Genomic DNA, 23215 nt, shown 5'->3' with positions numbered 1-23215 from the left:
TGTGATTTATTTGATCAACCACATTTTTGGACAATCTATAATTTTCTATTACTTAATTATATGTATATGTATATCAATTATATAACTTACAATTTTCAAATAATTTATACATTTATTACACACAGAACTATAGATGTCGTAGATACTGTACATTATTTCCTGTACCAAATTTGTGTGGTTTGCATACGTTTTATCTTTTTCTGTAATTGTAAGACACCATACAACAATGCTTCAGCTGTTGGGGGACAACCTGCAATATTGAGGTTTTAATATAGTAGACATAATAATAATAAATAAATAAAATTAATAGTTGTTGATCGACACAACTAAGCAAATAGATATAAGTTTACCTGGTACGTAAATGTCCACGGGTATAATTCTATCGCAACCTCTGACCACAGAATAACTATAATGATAATATCCACCTCCATTTGCGCAACTTCCCATGGAAATAACCCATCGTGGTTCAGGCATTTGATCGTAGATCTTTCTCAACGCAGGTGCCATTTTATTCGTCAAAGTACCAGCGACTATAATAACATCTGACTGTCGAGGAGAAGCACGGAATACAACGCCAAACCTGTCCATGTCATATCTAGGTGCCGCAATGTGCATCATCTCTACAGCACAGCAAGCTAAACCAAAAGTCATTGGCCATATTGATCCCTTGCGGCCCCAATTTAACAGGTCATCCACTCTAGCTAAGGCATACTCTGCCATATTATTGGGTCGAAATGGACTGTAGGGCTCAACTTTAGGTTTCTCTGGCAACTGAGTCTTTGCCTTCTGCACAGATGACTCCGTTGCCATATCCTTAGTCTGAATCTTTGTGGTAGCAGCAGCACATCCTGACGATGCCACATTGTTGCGCACTAGGGACACCAGTCCCTGTGGCACGTTATCTGTGAAAAAGAATCGAAAGAATGTAAGAAAAGATCAATGTATCACTACGTGTTTACATAATAAATATGAGTTAGCTGCGTTTGTCATATAGATATTATATTTAAAAAGTATCAAAATAAAATAAATTTTAACTAGGCAAATAAACAAGTGCGCATTAGATATTATGATATATATCAGATGCAATCTTATGCAACAACAGTATCAAAACAAAAAGCAAAGACGAGATCGAAAAATTCACTTCAAAATTATCAATCATTCATCATTCTAGATCAACGTAGTATTTTCATCTACACAAGATTAAATACACATATTATGCTTAATAGTGCGTCCGAATAGAATGTAAAGATATTTAATTGACAACTATTGGTATAATTTATAGTAAAAAAAACTCACGTGTAACGGAACGAAACATCTTCGACCTCACGTCACGAAGACGTTCGACGTTCGCCACATCGCGACTGCGCATGCGTCAATCGCGATTAATCGTTCGTCGTTCCGCCAATCAGGGCGAAGAAATCGATGCAATCTCTTCGTTCCGATTGGTCAACTTCAATGCGATATATCGATCTTCAACTCGCAGTACGAGAGTGACGTCACGTGACGTATTCGAGACACTCGCCGTGCGCTAGCGCCCTCTCGACGAGTGTCGCCAGAACGATTCAAGAAGCCGGAGGACTTGGATGCGTCGCGCACTCGGGACAAAAATTGCGGAAAATAATATAATTTAACGGTATGTTCGATATAAAATACATATAATATGATGCAGCGAATTACAAAATACACATATCATATAACATAATGTAAAATTTGCGTAGATACGAATGATATATATTCAATATCTTGGACACACGCGCAATTTCTCTCTCGTAAGAAGAAAACTCGCGGGGATGGACGAGTTCATTCCAGAGGGAATGAACGAATCCATTCCAACGAAAATGGACTCGACAATTCCCGCGTTTTCTTCCTACGAGTCTAGAGAGATGAGGAATAGAAGAGCCAGTTTCACGTCGATTAACTTCATAACCTCCAATTAAACTATATATCTTTGACCCGTGTCTCTATCAACGTCGGTTAATTTAAACCTCCGGTTAAATTATATCTTCATCTCTCTTTATGATGAAAAGAGATAAAGATATAGTTTAACCGGAGGTTTAATATGTTAACCGACGTTGGTGGAAACAGGCCTTTGTCTCTTTTTAAAAACGCATCCGAAAAGAGACAGAGATATAGTTTAATCGGCCGATTGAGTTAATCGGAGATGGTGAAACCGGCCCTAAATAAAATTGGAAACGTTCGTTGAAAGTATATTTGAAAGTTTCTTAGATCTTCGCGCATTTGAAAAATCTGTTTTTACCGTTTCCGTCATATCTAAACAATTACGTGCAACATAACAATTTACGCAGGTAATATATTTGATATACCGAAGCATAAATATATATTGGACTTTCATTGCTGCTTTTTCTTTCTACGAGATTTTTACTTTAATTTAAGACTAAATAAAATTAATAATTTGTTGAAAATATATATTTGAATCTCTTTTGCGCATTTGAAATATCTATTTTTACTCTGTTTTCGTAATATCTAAAAATCTAAACTATTTCCGCGTTCTTTTATTTCTACGAAAAAGGTAATAATAATTAAGATTAAATAAAATTGGCAAATTTGTTGAAAATATATTCGAAACTTTCTTGGATCTTTACGCATATTTAAACAAAAATTATTATATTTTTATATCTAAAAAAAAACAATTAAAAACTTTCTTCTTTTTTTTTATGTATATTATTCTTTTCATGTATTATTTTTTTAACAAAAGGAAAGAAAATTGTACATTTTCGCGCCGGTTTTTGTAGAATATTTTTTTATTGACTCAATTTCTCTTTGTTTTATACAAAACATCTAACAAACACAGATGCTTCGGACTGAATTTATTTCGACCTGCCTTTACGAAAGCGGCTAATCTATCGATTTTGCATCTAATGCACTCGTGTGTTTCGCAAATTTCCGAAGGATACGCTAAGTATACAATGCGATTATCATCGGTTTGCTCAACGGTGCTCAATGTGGATGCATCTAATGGTTAATCTAACGCTAACAATATATTCGTAAATGTAATAAAATGTGATTCATGTATCTGTGTATATGTATGTGTGTGTGTGTATGTTTATTCTTATATGTATGTATATTTGTGTGTGATATTCAACAATTCTGCGCTAAAGTTCAGCCGCGGACGGGGACGTGTGGCTAGGCCATGAAAACCGATTTTACAATCTGCGTAACATTTTTCACTATATACAAAAAACGGTCTCTACATCATCATTTCATTCGTTTTTATTTCTTTTTTTGAAACAGGACGAAGGACAGCTTCGCGTGTGCCATTGCGCTGTATCTCATCGCCAATATAAGTGTCGCGAATTCGTCCTGCATCTGCAGTGCATCCACGTGTCCGAGCTTGAATAAGGACGACCTTACTGAGGATACGAAACGTGAGAGGCTGTGGTGGTGACGCGGATGGTCTCGACAACGTGATATGCCTTCGTAGAGATCTCTATTCAGCAAAAGGTTCGTTTTACCCATTAATGCCTAGAATTTTTATTAAGATTAATTAACAACTTATTATATATTTATTATATATAATATATATATATACCGCAACAACAACAAAGTTTCCTCCTCCGTTTTCGTTGAATTTTTTTGCGCCGATGCTCGCTCTTCAGCAAGTAATCGGATACTTACAATCTTCTCGACTTACAATCTTTCTCTGAAAGAATCTCGCGGTTGTTGAGAGCGTCCTGGTTTTCTTTTTTTTCCGCGATAATCATAGATCGTGTGCGACACTGCGTCATCCGGATTCCATTATAGAGAAGCTGAGGATAATTCAATTTCGGCGTAAAATCCTGACGGCACAAATGGGACGTATTTTTCTCTTTTTTTTATGATTCAACAATCTACGAGCGATCTAAGCTAGGAGAATGTGCCATTTAACAGGGCATCGAATCGATGCGAAATTAAAATTATTGCGATAGATATATTCAGAGCTGTGTTTCGGAGAAAAGAATTTATAATATAAACTTTATACAATATATGTTGCGAACCAAACTGTCCAATATAATTCAATGTTTTAATAATTTATTTATGGTTAATTTAAAAGCTTTCTAAAAATCAGATTAAAAAGTCTTTAAAATCAACAAAATTCATTATTTTATTTATTTATTGGAAAATTAATAGTACATACATACAATCTTTTCGCGTTCTATAAAATTATTTTATTAAATTTTTAAAAGCTTTTTTTCATTTTTTTTATTAAAAGGCCAATATATAATTTGCAATTTTTATTTTATAAAATTATTCTGTCAAATTAAGAGAAATTCGTATTTTTACTCCATTTTTCCTTTTTTCATTTGTCACATTGTTTGAAGCAACACAATATTTGAGAATTTTTAGTTTGTGAAACATTGTGAAACATTATCATAGATTCTTTAAGAATATCCCATATCTGTCTGCTTAATTTTGGAACCGAACCGAGCTGCGGTTCGATGCCCTGAGTCTAGGAATCGCTGTCGGAAGTTTCTCTAAATGAAATGTCTAAGATCTTGTATGCTTCACAAATTGTGCGCCTCTTCTTTCTTTCGATCGCCAAAGTATCTCCTCTCTCTCTCTCTCTCTCTCTCTCTTCATCGCGATTTTTTTCGTCTAAATTTCACCATCGTGTTGGCATTAATGCATTCACGCGTCGCGGTACACGAACGGCTCTCTACGTAGCGAGAAAAACGAAAATGTGTGAGAAAGACAAGTCAAGCGGCTAATGATTCATTCGACGTATTTCCATGGCTGCAATGTCGTCCACGGAGATAAGCTTTTCTATGGGGATGCACGAGAGTTCGCCGCCGACGCAGGATTGCGGTTGTTGCCACCTGGCCTCTCTTTCCGCTTCCTTGGCTTTGAGCTCGGCCTCCCGTGCGCGACGTTCCTTCAATTTCAACGAGAAGATCGCCACGGAGCGCGCCCGCTTCATCAGGCTTTGCTTGACGCGTGTCTTTTTCGCCTCCCGATCCTCCTTCGTCGTCGGTTTCTCCTCTTCCTGACTCGAGATCGTCTTGCTGGAGTCTGACAGACCGCTCGAGTCCTTCTCCTTCTCGGCGAGGTAGGATTGCCGCTCACGTTCGCGTTCGCGTTCACGTTCGCGTTCACGTTCGCGTTCACGTTCGCGTTCACGTTCTCGCTCGCGTTCTCGCTCGCGTTCTCGCTCGCGTTCGCGTTCACGTTCACGTTCACGTTCGCGTTCGCGATCGTGCGTCGTTTCTCGCGGATGATGCTGCTGCTGATATTGCTGTTTCTCCGTCCTCTCACGTTCCTTCTCCTTTTCTGGCGAAAAACGGAATTTCTGGCTTCTGTGAGTCGTTGGTGGGAGCCAGGGTGGTGCCGACCTTTAAGCGTGAAACTGACGTTAGTATCGAAATGTAAAAGCAATAAGAAAAACATAAAAGACTTAAAAAATTTCTATATATCGTGAGAAATAAAAAAAAATATATTAAGATTGCGTGATAAAAGAAATCAACCTCGCGTCTAGTAGAAAAAAATTACGTTACGTGTACAGTACATTTCGAGATTTTTTCTTCCGTACCTGAGAAGATCGCTATCTGAGGAAGATGCGAGCTCTTTGGAAACGATGCAGTCGGTCGATCTGTGCAAAGTTAATTCCTCCTCCCGTCCGCTCACTGCACTGGCACCAGTGATTTCGGAATCGCTGGATTTCCTTCCACCGGACTCTAGACCTAATCGACGTACCCAGTCAACACCGCCGTGTGGTCCAATAGTTAAATGATGGCTATCTGGTTCGTTGGTCAACCAATCCCTCGAACGTCGTCCTACTGAAAGATCTCTCGTCAATATAACAGAATTATCGAATTGATAACGTTTCTGAGCGTGACACATTAACAATTTTAATTAGAATAATTTAAGCAGTTTATTGATCTTTTTTAAATTTATAAAATTGCTCGAATCGAACCTCGTTCGCCTCCGGGTATGGAACATCTCGGCGTATTACGAATATCGCGAGTGATATTGCTGGAATTGCTCTCGGGTGGGAACGGGCTGGTCTCGCTGCTACTTCCGCCGCTGCAGGGTGTCAGGGCCGTGGGTGGTGTTTCCGAGATCCTCGGCACCGACGTGGCACTAGGCGTTGTCGGTCCACTAGGTGTATGACCGGTCGAAGCCAGGGTCGGAGTGTCCGCTTGACTGGACGTGGTCGCGAAACCGGTGCGTTCGGAGAGCAAATGTTGCTCTTCGCTTTCTCCGTCTGCTGGACTCACCACGAATCTCCCTGAGTTCGAGCGAAATTAAATAGGTGATGGGAGGGAGGATGTAAATGCGACAGGCAAAGCGATTAGCACTTTCTTGCTGATAGAGAGCGAATCATTCATGAACTGGCACTGGATAGGCTGGTAGTTAAAAAATTAAAAACGGTTATCGAATCGGAAGAGACGAAAATAGGATACAAAGACATGATTTTCATGAAGTACACATAAAATAATAATTATATGTGTGATGTGTTAGACAATGCACATATATGAATGAACATTATATGAAGATGAATTATGTACCTATCACTGTTGTTGGTTGTTGTTCCGGTGACGGGGTCGAGGATAATCTTCGTACTGCCTCGCGTCGTAAAAATTCGACTTTAGCCATCTCGGTAGCGACCCAATGAGGTATGTCGGGAATCGCGCAAATAATCACAAATCTAATAGCGAACATTATATGTTCCAATGCTACGATTAATAAGATTGTTTGCGTCGCCGACATCTCTGGGAACATTCGTTGTACCTGCCCGCTTAATCCAATCAGGGCACAATTCACTAAAATAGCGACCAGACCCATCGCTTCCATGGCATTCTAAAGTTGCAAAATTAAACTTGTATCATTTGTGCTTAACTTTATTTTTAATTTATATTTAATATGCGAGCATAACTTCATAGATAAATTTGAAACAAAAATAACAATAAAAATTTACGAAGATGTTTATTTTCCAATCTTGTCTCTGAGTTACAGCTATTTCCGTCATTCAATACTTTATTTTTGTTTCTATAATTGCAATAATAATTTTCCAATAAAGATTAATAATAATAATATATTTAAGATTTTATCAAACGTAAGAAAATTATTTATGCACTTTCTGTAAAGACAAATGAGCAACTATGCAATAAAAAAATTAATATATGTTCATGAACAAAAGAGAGAAAAAGATCAGAATAAATAATTATATAAATCTTTCTATTATTATTTTCGCGCGTTAAATTAACTTTTAAATTTATGTGTCCACGTGCATAAGCTGTCAAAGATTGCTCTTCACTTACTTGCCATGTACCGATATTCGAAACTCTGCGCCCGAAAGGTCGTTGAAGCACGAAACATAATTTGAATGCGTCACCGCGTAATTCGAGTAAATTTCCAAGCAAAGCGGCCATCGCAGCTAATGGAAAGGCTGAAGAGAAGAGACAGACATATCCCAGTTGCGATAACATTTCCAAATGCTCCGAAAACGCCCCGTCGTACTGTAAATTAAAAATAATTATTTATTAGCTTGTACAGACAAGCAATCTTATTGTTAGTAATTATCATAAATGTTTTCTCTGACTCGCCTGTCTTATATATTAATAAATATATATTAATAATCTGTTTTATATATATTCGATTATTTCGATCAAAATAAAACAGGTAATTAAATATTTTTTATCTTTAGACTACACAAATATATAGATAGTATATATAGATAAATTTTTTATACATCAATATAAATTAGAACTTTTATTCATATAATATAGTTTGTGGACTTAGTTCATTGCATATACACACAAAGAATTAATAAAAAACATTTAGACAAAAGGCCTTTTTAGATGATATATGTACAATTTACGACAAAATTAAAAACAGAATTCTATTTAAAAATTTTACGTCTCGTGTATTACAGAAAATACATTTAAACACACGTGAAATATGTATATACAAATCAAAATATCTCAGAATACACATATACATAAAACATGATATAGAATTATAAATAAACTTCTGTCGTGAATTTTGAGTGTGTCACAAATTATAGATCGTCTAAATAGGCCTTAATTTGACGATTTGGCAATGTGAAATAAATAATAAAAGTTCACTTAATATTAGAAATATATGATTAACACGATACTAACAAAAAACTCGTCTGTTATAAATACCTGCTCAAAATACAAAAAACACATCCATTGCTTGTCTTTAGATAATTGAAACACTAAAGATTATATATATTGTGTATTGGGCATAGATCGTGCATACATTAAAGGAAATCAAATTCTAGCAAAACACAAATTATAAACACGGGCTTTGCATGATAAGCCATGAGAATTCTGTTTATATCTTTCGGTCACGTAACTTGCCGTGTTTGCAAAAATTTCTATTACGAAGTTATTTTATGAAGAAAATACATAAATATTTAGAATTAAATTAACTTAACTTTTTTTCTAATATAGGAAAGAAAATAATAGATTTGATATATTTAATAATATTTAATTTTCTTCAAAATTATTCAGTAATATTTTGATTTTATTATATCGCTATAATTATTGGCATACAACAATAAATAGCCAAAATTGTATAATATGTATATGAGACAAATGGCGATTGTTCGTGACGGAAAAGATTGAAATTTAATGATAGGACGAGTATGATATTACCTTTCTAGTAGATACCTGTGCGTCGTTGATGGGATGGGTGTAAAACAGGAAAGAAATCATTAAAATTCTGCAAAAAAAGAAACGACCGACAAACGCAACGTGACATTAGCATTACTATTAATTATAATTCAGCTTTGTCGTCATGCAATTGAGTGCACAGAGTGCAATCCGAACGGAGAGAACGAACGGAAAAATCTAAAGGGCGAGATAATTCGATCTGTATGATGTGAAGTGTTTGAGTCACTCGGAACGTCGAGAACGGAAACCTGCTCAAGGAGAAGAAACCTTGACGGGGGTGGCTGAAGGACCCATTAAATATAATAGCTCAATAAACGAGTACCGATGGGCTTCCATTTCGCTTGCGAGTACTTCAAGATCAATATGCATGTGTGGCGGAGTGCTCCGAGAGAAAAGAAACAACTTAAATTGGCTAAATCTAGACCAAACCTTGAACGTAATGTCACTAAGTAGAGAATTAGTGGGATGCCCTACTCTGTAGAGGGAACTCTCCAGTTCTGCCTGGCTGACGTTTCGCGGTTGCTTCGATTTGTTGTCGGGCCGATCTTCTTTCTCCTCGTTGTCCTTATCGCCCTGTACCTCTTCGCTTTTTTGACTCGGAGGCGGCCTCGCTTCGCTAGGACTCAAGGCTCCGAACAGCTCGAAACTCAGCCGCGCCAATCGCAACTGCTCGATCACATACGGTACCGCGGATTCCTTTAGATTACCGATCACTTGACGAGCTATGAGTAAAGCCGCCAATTGCTGAAACGAATATTCATATTCTCAATGTGATTATAACGCTTCGCGAGAGAAATAATTGAATTATCACCTCCTTGAGTCTCTCTTGATCTTGAAGATAGAAGGCGATGTAAAACAGCGATAGGAAGGAGTTTACGAACTGAAACTGAAATATAGGATGGTCGTTATAGATTATATAGAACTGGCAATATGGCATTTTAACATACACATCGTATGTACATAAATTCACATAAAAGCGCAATTATACGAATATATGATCTATGACGTAAAATAATTAAGCAAAAAAGTGTTCTTTTGCGAATAGAATGTTCATGCAGCGACAGAGACAGCCAGAGCAGGCATTAAAACAAAAAACTTAAAATCTATATTGTATTTTTTCATACGTCCATCTCTAAATATACGAGTAATCTTTAAATATCATTTCTAAAATTAACGAAACTTGTCATTTGTTTTCATTTAGGCTATACATGTTTGCCTGGATCGCAAATTATTTTAGATTAAATTGCAAACTGCACTAGCAAAATTGTTTCTATCTCTATTTATAAATGCTTTAATAATTTCTATATTACATTAATTTTTTCCTGAACAAATACTATAAAACTTTAATTTGTAGTTTATTTTATAAGTATTGTATTTTTTAGAGGTATATTTCACAAAGAAAAAATTTCATTATGTCTCTGAGATAAAATTCAAATATATAAGATATCTAATATACTAAAAAATAAATATAATAATAAAATAAATAAGAAATATAAAAATAAATATACATGAAACTAATATTAAGTTCAGTGACTCAGGCAAACTATGATATTATTAATTACTAATAATTATATCGCGTTGATTTTAGATATTTATTCTTAACTTGATATATGACTAATCAATTATATTTTTGTAATATAAAGAAAATAGTAGAGTTTTACACTGATCTAATGTTATTTATTGTGTTTAATTAGAGAAGGATATATGTACAACGTCTAACACAACATTGATATTCTATTAATTGAAAATGGAGAGTTCGTCTTATTACCAGTGCCACTTTGTAGATCAGATGATTCTCGTACTCGGTGTCTAGTCGATAGTTTTCTGCGTCCAACACATAAAAATTACAAATACTATCTACTATAAACGCTCTCCAAGATTTAAATGAAAATGAAACTGTATCTATATTATATATCTCACAGGTTTAGTTAAACAAAAAAACAGAACAACAATTTTTAATGTAAATGTTTTTGTTACATAATCTTCCAATTATTCTCTAGAAGAAGCTAAGCCGTGGAAAAATTATCGCAAGTATATGCTATATGCTCTTGAACTAAACGTGCGTAGTGTATCGTATGTAAAATACACAAATCGATGCGGAGAAGAGTCGGCAAATGGCAATTGTTCGTATTTTGAGTCGCATGGAGATACGATTAGGTCAAAAGAAAAAGAGATAGGGAAAGAGAGAGAGAGAGAGAGATAGAGATAGTTATAGTTATAGAGAAGATGAGAGAAATAGAGGGATAGAGAGAGAGAGAGAGAGAGAGAGAGAGAGAGAGAGAGAGAGAGAGAGAGAGATGTGTTGAAGTGTAGGGAATCGATTATTATATTGGCATACATACCCAAATCGTTTAACCACACCGCGACCTTGAAGTACGCCTCATCCATCAATGCGATGACCACCGCGAGCAAAACCTTTGGCACGTAACTAAGCCAGAATCCGTAACCTCCAGATTCAAGATGCGCGTCCCACCAATCCTGCGATTTTGCAACAAAAACAAATTAAACGATTTATTAGTACAAATTCTATATACATTTTCTTCGTACAATTTTCTATACAGTTTCTGTATCTCATAAAAATGCAGAGTGAATTATATATTTATTCGCTCTGAACTTTATACATTTATTTATCTTTTGGTCTTATGAATCTTAAAATAAAACAATTTTTATATTTATATTGCTTTTCTATATCGAAGTGTTGTCGGATTTTTTGGGGAATAATTTGAATAATTATTTTAAATATTTTTTAAGTAGTAATTAATCGTATAATATGTAGTTTACAACGTGATTCTGTGCGATTCTATACCTGTATCTGTAAACTTAATATCATAACGATGAAGACGAAGAGTAAACAGATTGCGATGATAGGCACGCTCACGAAATACCGAAACATATTCCTACGCCATCTGGGATACGTTGGTTCCATTCTTCCTGTAACCGGTGAGATTTCCAGGGTTCCCTTAACAAAGTTAGAATCGTAATTGAGTATCGAACTTCGAGCTTCTCCTTATAAATAAATTTTCGTTTGTTAAAACCCCTCCGTGGTATTTGCTATATTCTCGGTTAAAACGATAGCGAAAGCGTATCTATTCTCATAGCACTGTGCAAGTGTCAACGCTGAATTAGCACGCTACGGCGTTACCATGCCGATATCGGGGTGCTTAAGAATGTTTGAAAGGTTCTTACTGTAAACAGAGGTCTAGGCTCGACCAATAAATCGTCCCTCTGATCCAAAGTGCCCCACCTGTACGCCAGTTCTGCGCCTCTCCTTTTCCACGTTTCCAAGTATACGGTAGCCCATATCACATTGAACACCGAAAACAGAACGTAGGCCACGTCCTCCACCGCTTGGTTCCTGCCGATGATGCCGACCTAAATAGTCAGAATATGATACTTACTAAGGTTCTTACATTTTCAAGTCTCAAAATATCTTATTGACTGAAAATCAGTTTATTCTGCAAATTAAATTTTGCTTTATTTATTAAATATCAATAAATGTTAGCATTTTACACGCTTGCTCCATATGTACATTTTTATTTTTATTGTTTATTTTATTCGAATTGTATATGCGAAACGCATACATACCCAGTATATGACACCCACTGCAGCTGGAACGATTAAAGCGGTGGTGTAGTGGCCGAGCCAGGCAAAGTACATAGTGATTTTCACCCCGAAGTATTTACAAATGACGTCCAAAGGCTGTGGGCTAAAAAACGCGCGAACCCAGTTTCGTTGCAATTTTTCTAACGCGGGCAATTCATGAAGAGGGAAGACCTGACGAGAAAAAAAATTAAGTAATGAGAGTAACAGTATCTATTCTATTTCGATGAAGAAGAGACTCGAAGAGATACGGATGAGGCAAATGATCGAATTATATGTATATATAAATATTATATGTATTAATATTATTATATGTATATAATAATATTATATATATATATATATATATATATATCGCACCTGAGAAATAATACCGGATGAAATGCACTTTGGAACAATCGCTTGACCTTCCACCAACTTAAGACCAGACAAACTGTGGAGGTCATGCGGGCCCGCTCTCAAGGTGTGAAGCAGATGCAGCACTAGAGACTGTCTTTCTTGGGTACTGAAAAATCGGATCTCGTCGTCACTGCCCTCGAAGCAGTTGGCCTCAGAGCCGACAAACTCTTTCAATCCACCACCAAATTCCTGTCGTAGGGCTTTCGGTAGATGCACTTCCTCAGCAACCTTTAGTAAACTGCGAGCCAATGGAGTTAAAGCTATTCGATTGTACGCTCTGTGTCGCGCTTTCATTAAAGTTTAATCTGAAAATCGGATACTCACACTCCGAAAGGTGCCGTAATGTAAAACCCGTAACTGTCCGATGACGCATGATGTCGCACGTGAACTATTAACCCCGGGGTTCCAGCCCGAAGCCGTCCTAAAAACCACATCAAGCTCTCGTCATTCGCCCCGCTAGGGAACATCATGACTACGTCGCATTCCTGAAAAAAGTCGAATTATTAAGTTTTTTTTTTGTGCGCAGTTTGCGCACTAAAATATAATTGGATTTAAAAAATGTATTAAAACAGTAAATATAAGTTAAACAGGATTTAAATATGAAACTTTATATAAATAATTACTAACACATTTCTCTCGAAATTACAATTTCTACTCGAATTATAATTTATTTCTATGCCTATATTAGAATTACAACCAGTATTACATATATTTTAATAATACTAAATATCTGTTTTTGAGATATATACATATATATGTATATACACATGTGTATGTTAAAATTTCTATTTAATTTTTCTTTAAATTACATTATTAAATATTTTATTTTTCGTACTTAGGTCCTGCACTATGAACTTATATAGCATTTGCTTTTATGTATTATTATTATTTTTGAAATTCCAAAATCAAATTTGACATTATAATTTCATAAATGTCACTTAATGCAACTGAAATACGTAATAAAAAAAGTAATTTTTGCATATATTTATACTGAATAACGAACGATGTTGTAATTTATTAATTTCGGAATTATTTATAATTATTAATTTATTAATTTCAGAAACAAATTTCGATTTAATTTTATGTACAAAGGCTCACAAAGAAAAAAATTTGAATTTTTATTGGATCATTATATAGATTGATTAGATCCGCATACGTTTTTTTAAGAAATAGTTCAACGATCCTTCACGTCGTTTCGTGAAATATTAATGATCTCAAACGATCGAGAAAACCTCTCGAAGGTTTGGTGGGGTGGCCAAGTAGTTACGTACATTACTAGGTCAGCCGTGTTATCGGGGTATCGTACGTGGATTGGCAATAGCAAGCGCTATACAATTTTATTTGGATATCAGCCAACTTATGCTGATTCGAGTGTAAAGATTAGACGTAGAAACTATTATTAGTCGGGAAAAAGAAATAGTTACACATGTGCAATTAATCAACTCCTTGCACAAGAAATTATCTTAATATTTAAACTATCAAAACGAGACATTTATCTCTTACATAATTAATAAGATTAAACTAAAGATCTTATATAATGACGCAATAATTTTTCTCATCTTACTTAATCGACAAAAATCACGGTACATTGTATTATCTACGTGTCGTAAGAAATACGTTACAATGAAAATATTTCAAAAATGTATATGCATGATTTCTGTTCATATGCAAAAATATTTATTCTAAATGGTAAAAACGAATATCGTTAAAAAAATCATTAACTTATGAGTAATGCGTAATATGCAGATTCTTTAGATAACATTGCATGTCACGATACCTGTTGCATTTGCATAGTTTTCTCTTTAAAATTAAGCAAATGACTTTACTTGACATGTGGAAGAATTATTTAATAACGTGGATAGTATTAAGTAAGCCTCATCAGAGTTAACATAAATAATATCGTTAATTTTAAAAGAATCAGTATATTTCTTACGTGAAAGCATTACGTGACAAAATATTATAATGAAAGCTGGAAAAATTTGATATTAATATATCGCAAAATATAATTTCTGAAGCTTCGATATAACACAAACATAACGTTTATTTCCATATGTGAGAGATGCATTTCAGTTTGAAAATAGATCACGCATCACTTAATAACACTGGCAAAGTTACGTGAAATCGGTAAATAGCAGCAACAAAGTGAATGATCACATTTCGCACGCAATAAGTAAGCATGCCTGGTGATACGCGATAAAGTATTGTGCATCACAGTCATTGAAGCTGCAATGCACTATAATTGTTATACGGTGATGACCTACTTGAAAAGACAATAAGAGGGAATCGTGCAGAGACGATACGATACTTATATACAGAATGCCTTATAACGAGTATCAAGAACTTTGACAATTTGTTGAGGACATTATTTCAAGAATGAAAAATATTATAGATCTTAGATTTTTTGTTCAAGGTAGTTATATAATTCCAAGATATATAAAAGTTTTATATTTAATGTTATAATATTAAAACTTACAAACTAATATCAAGAGTGACTCTTGAAAAAATAAAACAAAATACTTGAAGTAAAAATAATATTTTTTATACTATATATATACATTATCTTCTCAGAATAGCTTTTCGAATAAGTTCGATATTGATGTTTCGCGCTGTTTTTCAAAGATCTTTAAAGTTAAATTCTTCCGATTATATATTTTATGCAATGTTAAAATAAACTCATATAGATAATTGATTAAGAATTATTGTGACAAATAAAGCTATTATAAAATTAAAATATTATTTTTATTTTAAATATCTTCTTTTATTTTGTTGAAAATATCTTCTTTTTATTTCATATTAAGCTTCTAATTTGTTAAAGCGTTAATAAAGATTTAAATCTTTTATAAGTAGTTATGTAACTATTTTGAACAGGATTTATATGATACTTTTTGAAAATATATATAACATATCGTTAGAATTTAATACAATTACATTCAGAACATTTTATATTACATAAAATAATATATCCAAGATAAATTCACCTCACATTGTGCTGACACGACAAGAATCGAACCCGCACAATTCAAGACGGGAATAGTAAAAGACAAACAGAATAGCATAAAATCAACAATGTAGCTTCGGAGTAAACGTCGCAGTACACGCGAACTTCTTCGATATCCACTAATGGCTTAATGTGTGTAAAGTCGATATTATTACCTCCATAAAACTACATTCTTTAATAATTGTTACTCACGTTATAATCAATTCAAATCATCGGCATGAATCAATTCAAAAAATTAATTTATTTATTTTTACTTATTTTTATTTATTTTTATATGTAAAATAAAATCTCCGTATTCTTATTATTTGTGTCAAACATTTTCCTTTTCGGATTAGTTGCTATATTTGCGGTGATATCGTCGCATCGCATTATATATTACAATTGATGCAAGATAGTCACGTACACGGAGAAAAAATAGAGATACTTGAATATATATTGTTAATAAAAGTAGACCTAGAACTACCGTTATCGCAGTGATCGTAACAATCGAGCATAAAAAGAATATTTTACGAGTGTGTTATTGTATTACAAGTCGAGAAGGCTAGCATTACTTTTCATCACAAAGCATTCGCGTATCATAAACTCGTAGAAATGATCGGAGTAAAATGTATATAGCGTATAAACTCATATTTTAGTATTTTACTTAAACTTGATAATTGACTTATGTAAATAGTTATTGCAGGGAGTGTATAAAAATACTATTATATACACATATATATAATTTATTTGAAATAATATATAAAGTTACATACCTGAGTAGGAACCTTTTGAATCCATAGGCGGCGGGGGGTCATTAAATGGCCTGTACATGGTATTTTTCGTCTTAGAAGACGGGATGCTGTAAAGAGAAATACATGTGTAACCATTGAGATATGATAAATTCGTATTAGATAGATATAATGTATTTGTATTCAAAATTGAAAATCTTAAAATAATTTTTTCCTGAATTGAATGTTTGATGCTATCAATTGCCACGTTTTTATTTTCACCAATAGATATAAAAATCCACGCGATAATATTTTAAATATTATAAAATATATTATGCATTCCATTATTTTATTAAAAATTTTTGTATTTTTTGTGTAGAATTCCGAAGTATTTTAATATAAATTTTTTAATTATTTTGAAAGAAATTAAATGCTCGTGTATTTGAAATGTTTGGAATGTTATTTGGAATACTATTCAGTTATCGGTGAATATTAGCAATTTCTAATTTCAATTCTTTGTCTGCGTCCAAAATTTAGCTTTTCTGACTATTTATATATAATATGACACGTGCGATATTTTATTTTATTAATTGTACCATAAATCGCTTTAACTTAGCGTAGGTGCATATTTATTTAAAAAATCGACTTTTGAATTATTGCAAACTGAACCATGACCTCTTTATCAAGAAAATAAATTTATGCATATTGCAACATTAAATGGCGGTCCCTGAAATAGACTAGGTATATATTTCTCGATAAAATGTATTAAGAATTTTACAAATCGTTACAGTGATAAACGAGCACGCGCGTATTTTTAATAGAAAAAGAGGATTCTTTTATGAGAATTATCTGAAGGATATAGCAATTATGGAAATTTTACGTCTGAATTTACATTTTTATCCCAAGTTTATATTTATTATTTTTTCTTTTCTTACATTTTTTTTTCTTATAAGCGATATGTTACTATGAAATATTAATATAATGGTAAATAAGTAGTACTGCTAATAGGTAATGATAAATAATTTTTTTTTATATTGATAAAGAGAGAGAGAGAGAGAGGAAGGGAAATATATTTTTTAAACGTTCACATTTTCTGATTAATTGATGAAAATGGAGTGAAATGAAAATTATAAAGATACTATTTTTTATAATATATATATTGTAGTTTTGTATATGGTTCTTCTGTAACAATATAATTCGTAAAATGTTATCTTTGCCATTTCATCGCTTGGATCCGATTCTGCTGACGTCAGTCTAGCTGACTTTAGTTGTAGTTTGATTGCCTCTATAGTTTCCAGAAAGGGACAGAGAAACAATTAAACTACGGTTCAAGTTAATCGACGTTGTAAGAATCAGTTTCTCCAAACATATGTAACGGAAATCGAGTGATACATTACACTGTTATGTAAAGGGATGCGATCATTAATCTCATGTACACGAAAACGTATAATGACTAAAAATCCCTCGAGAAGATAAAGTAGGGTACGTGATTACTTTGGATGTATCTGAAAGTATCTAGCATGGGTTTGAACACAGACATTCATCTACGTCGTCCGCAAAACTTGAAATCTCTCATCAGGGTATATTGTAATGAAACGTGGATAAATTTATCAAGTAATATTAGAATTTCTAAGGAAAGATGAATATATATATATATATAAAATTGTTTTGACGTTATCTTATAATATTCTATTCGTGAAAATTATTTATGAAATATTGATATTTTATAATTATTTTTTAAATTACTAAATTTTATTAATTAAAAAATAGTAGCATTGTATTCTGCAATAGTAAATATAGGTTCTGAACCCTTGTTTCCACTAAATTATTGCTTTTGGAGTCTACCCAAACAATGTAGTGAGACAATGTAACGTAAATGATGGCAGAATTCCAACAGTTGTTGAAAGATTGCTAATGTAAACTCAGTTACTCCATTTTATTTCCCAGTTCAAAAACACAATTTAAATTGGGATTTTCGTTAGTATCAGCTGTGATTTTCATGTATAATAATAAACAAGTCACAGCATCTAGTGTCTTTCAAAAATTAATTTTTTTATAAAATATTTTTTATTCTTTTTATATTCTTATAATAAAATATTTATGTTCTTCTTCTCTCTCATATTTATAGTTCAGAGAAAAGCAGTATAATTGATAAATTAATATAAGAAAGAATATCAGTTCAATATGTAACTTGTAATATTAAACACAAAAAATAGTTCTATTTAAAACATTGATTTATTTATGTACATCTTAAAATTGAAATTGTTTTAAAGTACATTATATCGTATTATATGCAGAAAATTAGAATGAAAAAGATTTTAATGCTAAAACTTATTAATAAGTTTTGTTAATTTTATTAATTTAATTTTATTAGTCGATTATTAAACTCGAGTACGCCGTAGTAACGCGCGTTCGCGCGGAACTATCTGAATAATTAATAACTCGCGAGCACCATCAGGCCAGAAATTCGCACCTCCAAGTGCATCTAGAATATACGCCGCGGTTAACCTGCATCAGAAGGTCCCCATTCCGAATATCTTCGGATGAACCGTTGTTGAAATGCTACCATCGCATCTCATTTCGGAGGGGGATGAAAAGGGGAAGCGAGAATCCCTTTTACGTCACAGCCGCCCGCTATATGTATATACAGATATATACTCTCTCACGCGAGATGCACGCTATCTACATCTCGGACATGCAGTACAAAACACGGAAATTACGGACACGGTCGTTTTGCGAAGTAGAAAATCGCGTTTCCGTTAGAATATTATTTAACATCGTCGCGTTTAACATCAGTGCGTGTATCGTGTATATTGTATGAAATGGTCCAAGGATCTTCGCTCTCTTCAATCTTCGATTTCTGTGTACACTTTTCCCCTCATATAATCCCCAAGAAAAATGTTAATGGAAAGCTACTGCGTCAATAATTCAAAAATAAATTGAGATTTACTTTCTTTTGTTTTCTAAACAACGCTTTTAATCTATTAATATTCTTCATCTATTAATATTATATCTTTAATATAGGTACTCTGTATTTTTTTGCAGGCATACGATTATAGACGTCCGGCATTCTTCGAAATCGGCGATGCATGTAAACGACTACATCGTGAGGCACACAAGAATTTTTTCCTGAAATCGTCATGCTTCATCAACTCGATTTACTCAAAATAAGGTCAGTGCACGAGAACTCTGTATACATTTGCAGTCTGATGATATCGAATAGCAAAAGGTTTGGAGGCGCCAGTGCAATCGTTATAAAAGTTCTTTTCAAGTTACGTAATTTTTCAAAAAAAACTTTATTAAAAAAGTTGCAATAAAAAATATATCACATAGTAAAAAATATAATATTAATACTGTAATGAAAAATTTCATACAAAAAAATACAATACAATAAACTGAATTTAGTTTCTTTTTAGAGTTTGCTGTGTAATGAAACATTATGATAATGAAATGGCGCGATTTTATCGAAATAACAGTAGCATTAATTAAACTATTGTTCAATATATAAAGAGCGCGATATATATGATTTGAAAGGTTATCCTGCCTTATTAAACTATACATTATCCTGTATTAAAGTATTTTTACGACCGTAGTATCATAACTCATAACTGATAATCGAAAATCGATTATATTACGATGTACATTATATTACACTCTCGTTCAGAACACGTTGTGTAGAAGCGTATTTTTTTTGCAATATTTTTTTAACAATGTAGTTACCGCAGTTATACTTTATGAAGTATATAAATCTTCTTTTTATCTATCTTATAGGTATAATTTAACTTAATCGCCATAAAATGTCAAAAGTTCATATTTTTATCAAGTCTTTCGGAATAAAATAAGAAAGAGAAAATTATAATATTACGTAAGATTGGAAAAAAATAACAAAATCCGCTATTATACATATAGAGCTCAATAAACCTTTTGAAAAATGATTAAATTTCTTAGATAACAATTGTTAGATAAGTAATAACGCATCATAAAATAATTGTGTTTGTCTCGTATTATCCAACTTTAGTTGTATTGCAAGTATCCAATGAAAACGATAATCACAGAAATTTATATTGAAATTGTGATATAAAATCGCGGAAATGGCAGCCATCTTCTACTTTCTATCTCAAAGTCAATGTAAATGTTATTTCGAGTTGGCAATCAGTGAATAACGTACAGCATAGTAACGCACAATGTGTCGCATCGTTTGGTTCAATGCGCAATTGTGATGTGACATAAAAACAGGTCGAGTAACCCGTATTCGAGCAGCGCAACTGAGACCGATGTTAACAAACGCTAAGCGTTCTTCTTCGCTTTATATCTTTTAAGAACTGCATTTTCTGAGAGCACACACTGGCGATCTTCCATGCCTTTTCAACTTTACAACCATTAAAATCATCCCCTTTGAATGTTCACAAAATGCAGCAACTCCAAAGTTTGCTCAATGTAAAATCTTCTTCTATAGTAATTAATTCGAATTAATTAAACTGAGATATAAACTTCAGATTAAAATTAAATAAAATAATATTAAAATAAAAAATTGATTAAATTAAATAATCTTAAAATAAAAGAAAAAAATTTAGAATATGTGCATATATAATCAGATAGTATATTTACGTCTCCCTACTATGCATCAAACGAATTCGGGTTAACGTTGTTTTCGATGTAGTTGAGTTTGAAATTTGAAGCTAGCTTCGCGTGTACTTAGCGCTAATCAAATTGGGTTTATTAATAAGAAGTGTTTGAAACAACTGAACATCAGTATACGTTAACATTCCACGTTTGTTATAAGCTAGCTATGATTTATCGCGGTTTTTATGTTGTTCATGAAATTAAATCATCAATTATCATTGATTTTAATGGTTTTATTATTATTATTATTGTTATTGAATTATATACGAATTATTTCGTAAGAAATTATTTAGGAAATAGCGTTTTGCTCGAAACATTTTGGCTATATATAATGTATATATTCCGTCCACGTGTGAGATATTCTTACGTAACATCTTTGATACACCGAATGTTAAAATTGGCAAAGCGTAGGAGAATCGACAAGATTCGGCGATGTGGAGCTGCAGCGTTTCGCAGATTGCAGCTATCTCCGATATATTTGCATTTTTAAATAAACCAGCTTTCGAGGCTTTATTATTTAATATACATTAATATTAATTTAATATTAATTTTAATAATAATTAATATTAATATTATACATTAATATTAATTATTATTAAAAATAATATATGTGTGTATATATGATGCATGGATTTTATAAATTTATGCTATTATTTTCGCATTAAAATAATATATGTAATTACTGCGAAAAAAATTAACACTAAACATCTGCATTTGACATTTCGATCTCGAAAATATTTCGATGATGTATACAATAATATTCACATAAATGCCATAATAGCAACCATTTCGAAAATGCAACTGCAACATGGCGGTCTGAAAACATCGATCGTCAAAAGAGATTAAGATGACATAAAACATGTTTCTTTTGTAAAGATATTCATCACTGTAAATCGAATATGATGTCGTTTTGTCATTTTATCAAAGGCCGCATAAATTCATTGAACTCCAGTTTATGTATTATTTATGAGTCTCAACATGTTCGTAGATACATCATCTAACATATTAGTAGATATATCAACGATAAATAATTCAAAAATGCGAAAATAATCACATGAATTCGTTGAATCCATTATCATGTATCATTCAATAATAAATATTAAATCGACACATGGAACAAATCAAGGTATGCATAATAAAAGAGTCAATGTAAATACAAATAAAACATACAGAAACTAATGAAAAGTTTCATCCAGATATAAAATTCTTACGAAAATTTGATAATGAATGAACGCGCGGCAAGATATTTTTTTTATTTATGACAACTAAATTAGCATTCTGTATAAGTGTCCCAGTGGCACACTTATCATGATATCAGAGACGTGAAATGCGTACGCGATCGAGAGAGGTAGCTAAGCTCGACTCGTGAATTAAACGGTATGGCACGATAATTAACGTCGATTCGATTCTTCGCGATCACCTCGTTGAACGAAAGCAGGTACGGATCGAAGAGCGTTCCGCCTTATCGGGCGGCAGGCGGTATCATGTTGGGGAAGGAGAATCGATCCCCCGATATCCGAGTGCGGTGGAGAATCGACGGGGCACTCGGGATTGGTACCCGCGACGACGGCAGCGGTTGCGCGAGGTTTCGTAAGCAAGGAACGCGATGGTACCGTAAAATAGGGCGACGAAGGGGGCTTCTGACTTACCCTTGTCGAGGGTCTCTCGGGCCGCGTGTATGACCTTTCTGCGCCGAAGACCGTCGCCCGTTAGGGCGCTCGTCATCGTGCTGGTGAAGGTCGCGCCGGTACTCGTCCCGGTTCTGACATCATCGCCGTTCGCGCACTCGTCCGTCGCGGGCGCGCGATGCTGACGATGGTGGTCGAGGAGATTGATCGAGGACCCCTCGCCGCCTGGCATAATGTCCCGGACCGCCAGGGATCGTAGTCCTTGGCCGGAGGACCCTTGCGCCTCAACTGGACTGTGACTGGTCTCGCTACGTCGTTCTCGCCCACCCTCCCTCTTTCGCGCGTCCTCGCCTTGCTCTTCGCTTCCCGCACCCGCCGTCTATTACCCTCCTTACGTCTCACCACTGCTCACTCTTCGCCGCCTACGTGGCCATCCGTGCAACATAGTCGTCTACTCGCACGATGACGACGTACGGGTATATCGGGTGAGACCCCTCCGTGAGCATCCCCTACTACACTTCCGGTGCCGAAATGCCGCCCCTCCGTGACGTGGCACCATCTGCACGAGTTGGGGTTGTACTTTACCGATCGATGGCGACGTAAGGGTGGGTTTTGCTCGACGCG

General features: G+C 34.0%; 3 protein-coding genes across 10 annotated transcripts in view; 1 reads left to right on the top strand and 2 right to left on the bottom strand.

Annotated features, from left to right (window-relative positions):
- Positions 1-92: 92 nt before the first annotated feature.
- LOC145939923 (NADH-quinone oxidoreductase subunit B 2) lies at positions 93-1366 on the bottom strand. The gene is made up of 3 exons (XM_083044566.1): positions 1297-1366; positions 351-902; positions 93-250 (listed from the first exon to the last, which is right to left on the bottom strand). Exons 1-3 carry the CDS (start codon positions 1313-1315, stop codon positions 153-155), a joined length of 669 nt encoding a protein of 222 aa, XP_082900692.1. The 5' UTR covers positions 1316-1366; the 3' UTR covers positions 93-152.
- A 1378-nt stretch (positions 1367-2744) lies between these two features.
- On the bottom strand, positions 2745-23053 carry Wwk (anoctamin 8 white walker). Of its 7 annotated transcripts, none has more exons than XM_083043935.1 (17): positions 22613-23053; positions 16386-16471; positions 12960-13120; positions 12597-12873; positions 12222-12410; positions 11823-12008; positions 11443-11595; positions 10979-11114; positions 10405-10460; positions 9448-9522; positions 9066-9380; positions 8619-8633; positions 7257-7454; positions 6504-6795; positions 5909-6199; positions 5525-5771; positions 2745-5327 (listed from the first exon to the last, which is right to left on the bottom strand). In XM_083043935.1, the coding sequence occupies exons 1-17, from the start codon at positions 22821-22823 to the stop codon at positions 4703-4705; spliced, it is 3513 nt and encodes a 1170-aa protein (XP_082900061.1). In that variant the 5' UTR covers positions 22824-23053; the 3' UTR covers positions 2745-4702. The 7 variants fall into 7 exon arrangements, with proteins under 7 accessions (XP_082900061.1, XP_082900057.1, XP_082900058.1 ...); XM_083043931.1 differs by having other exon boundaries at positions 5909-6223; positions 22613-23052; XM_083043932.1 differs by having other exon boundaries at positions 5525-5768; positions 5909-6223; positions 22613-23052.
- Positions 19036-23215, top strand: part of LOC145939553 (uncharacterized) — a 75662-nt gene continuing 71482 nt past the window's right edge. The window contains exon 1 of one of the 2 annotated variants that reach the window (XM_083043954.1): positions 19036-19512. The gene's annotated coding sequence lies outside the window, so the exon portion shown is untranslated. The remainder of the gene's footprint in view (positions 19513-23215) is intronic. The other variant, XM_083043952.1, reaches the window with a different exon arrangement.

Source organism: Prenolepis imparis, unplaced genomic scaffold (assembly GCF_030444845.1).
Source record: "Prenolepis imparis isolate NDT839.2.m4 unplaced genomic scaffold, iyPreImpa1.0 SCAF_8, whole genome shotgun sequence".
Lineage (NCBI taxonomy): Eukaryota > Metazoa > Arthropoda > Insecta > Hymenoptera > Formicidae > Prenolepis > Prenolepis imparis.
This window is presented reverse-complemented; position numbering and strand designations above follow the sequence as displayed.

Excerpts from the sequence above, each read along its gene's own strand:
- Wwk (XM_083043931.1), bottom strand. The coding sequence starts at position 22,823 with ATGCCAGGCGGCGAGGGGTCCTCGATCAATCTCCTCGACCACCATCGT. Across the intron at positions 13,121-16,385 it reads TTCAAAAGGTTCCTACTCAG|GAATGCGACGTAGTCATGAT; the intron begins GTATGTAACTTT and ends GACTTTTTTCAG. Across the intron at positions 11,596-11,822 it reads AGCCTAGACCTCTGTTTACA|GGAACCCTGGAAATCTCACC; the intron begins GTAAGAACCTTT and ends AACTTTGTTAAG.
- LOC145939923 (XM_083044566.1), bottom strand. Across the intron at positions 251-350 it reads CGTGGACATTTACGTACCAG|GTTGTCCCCCAACAGCTGAA; the intron begins GTAAACTTATAT and ends TCAATATTGCAG.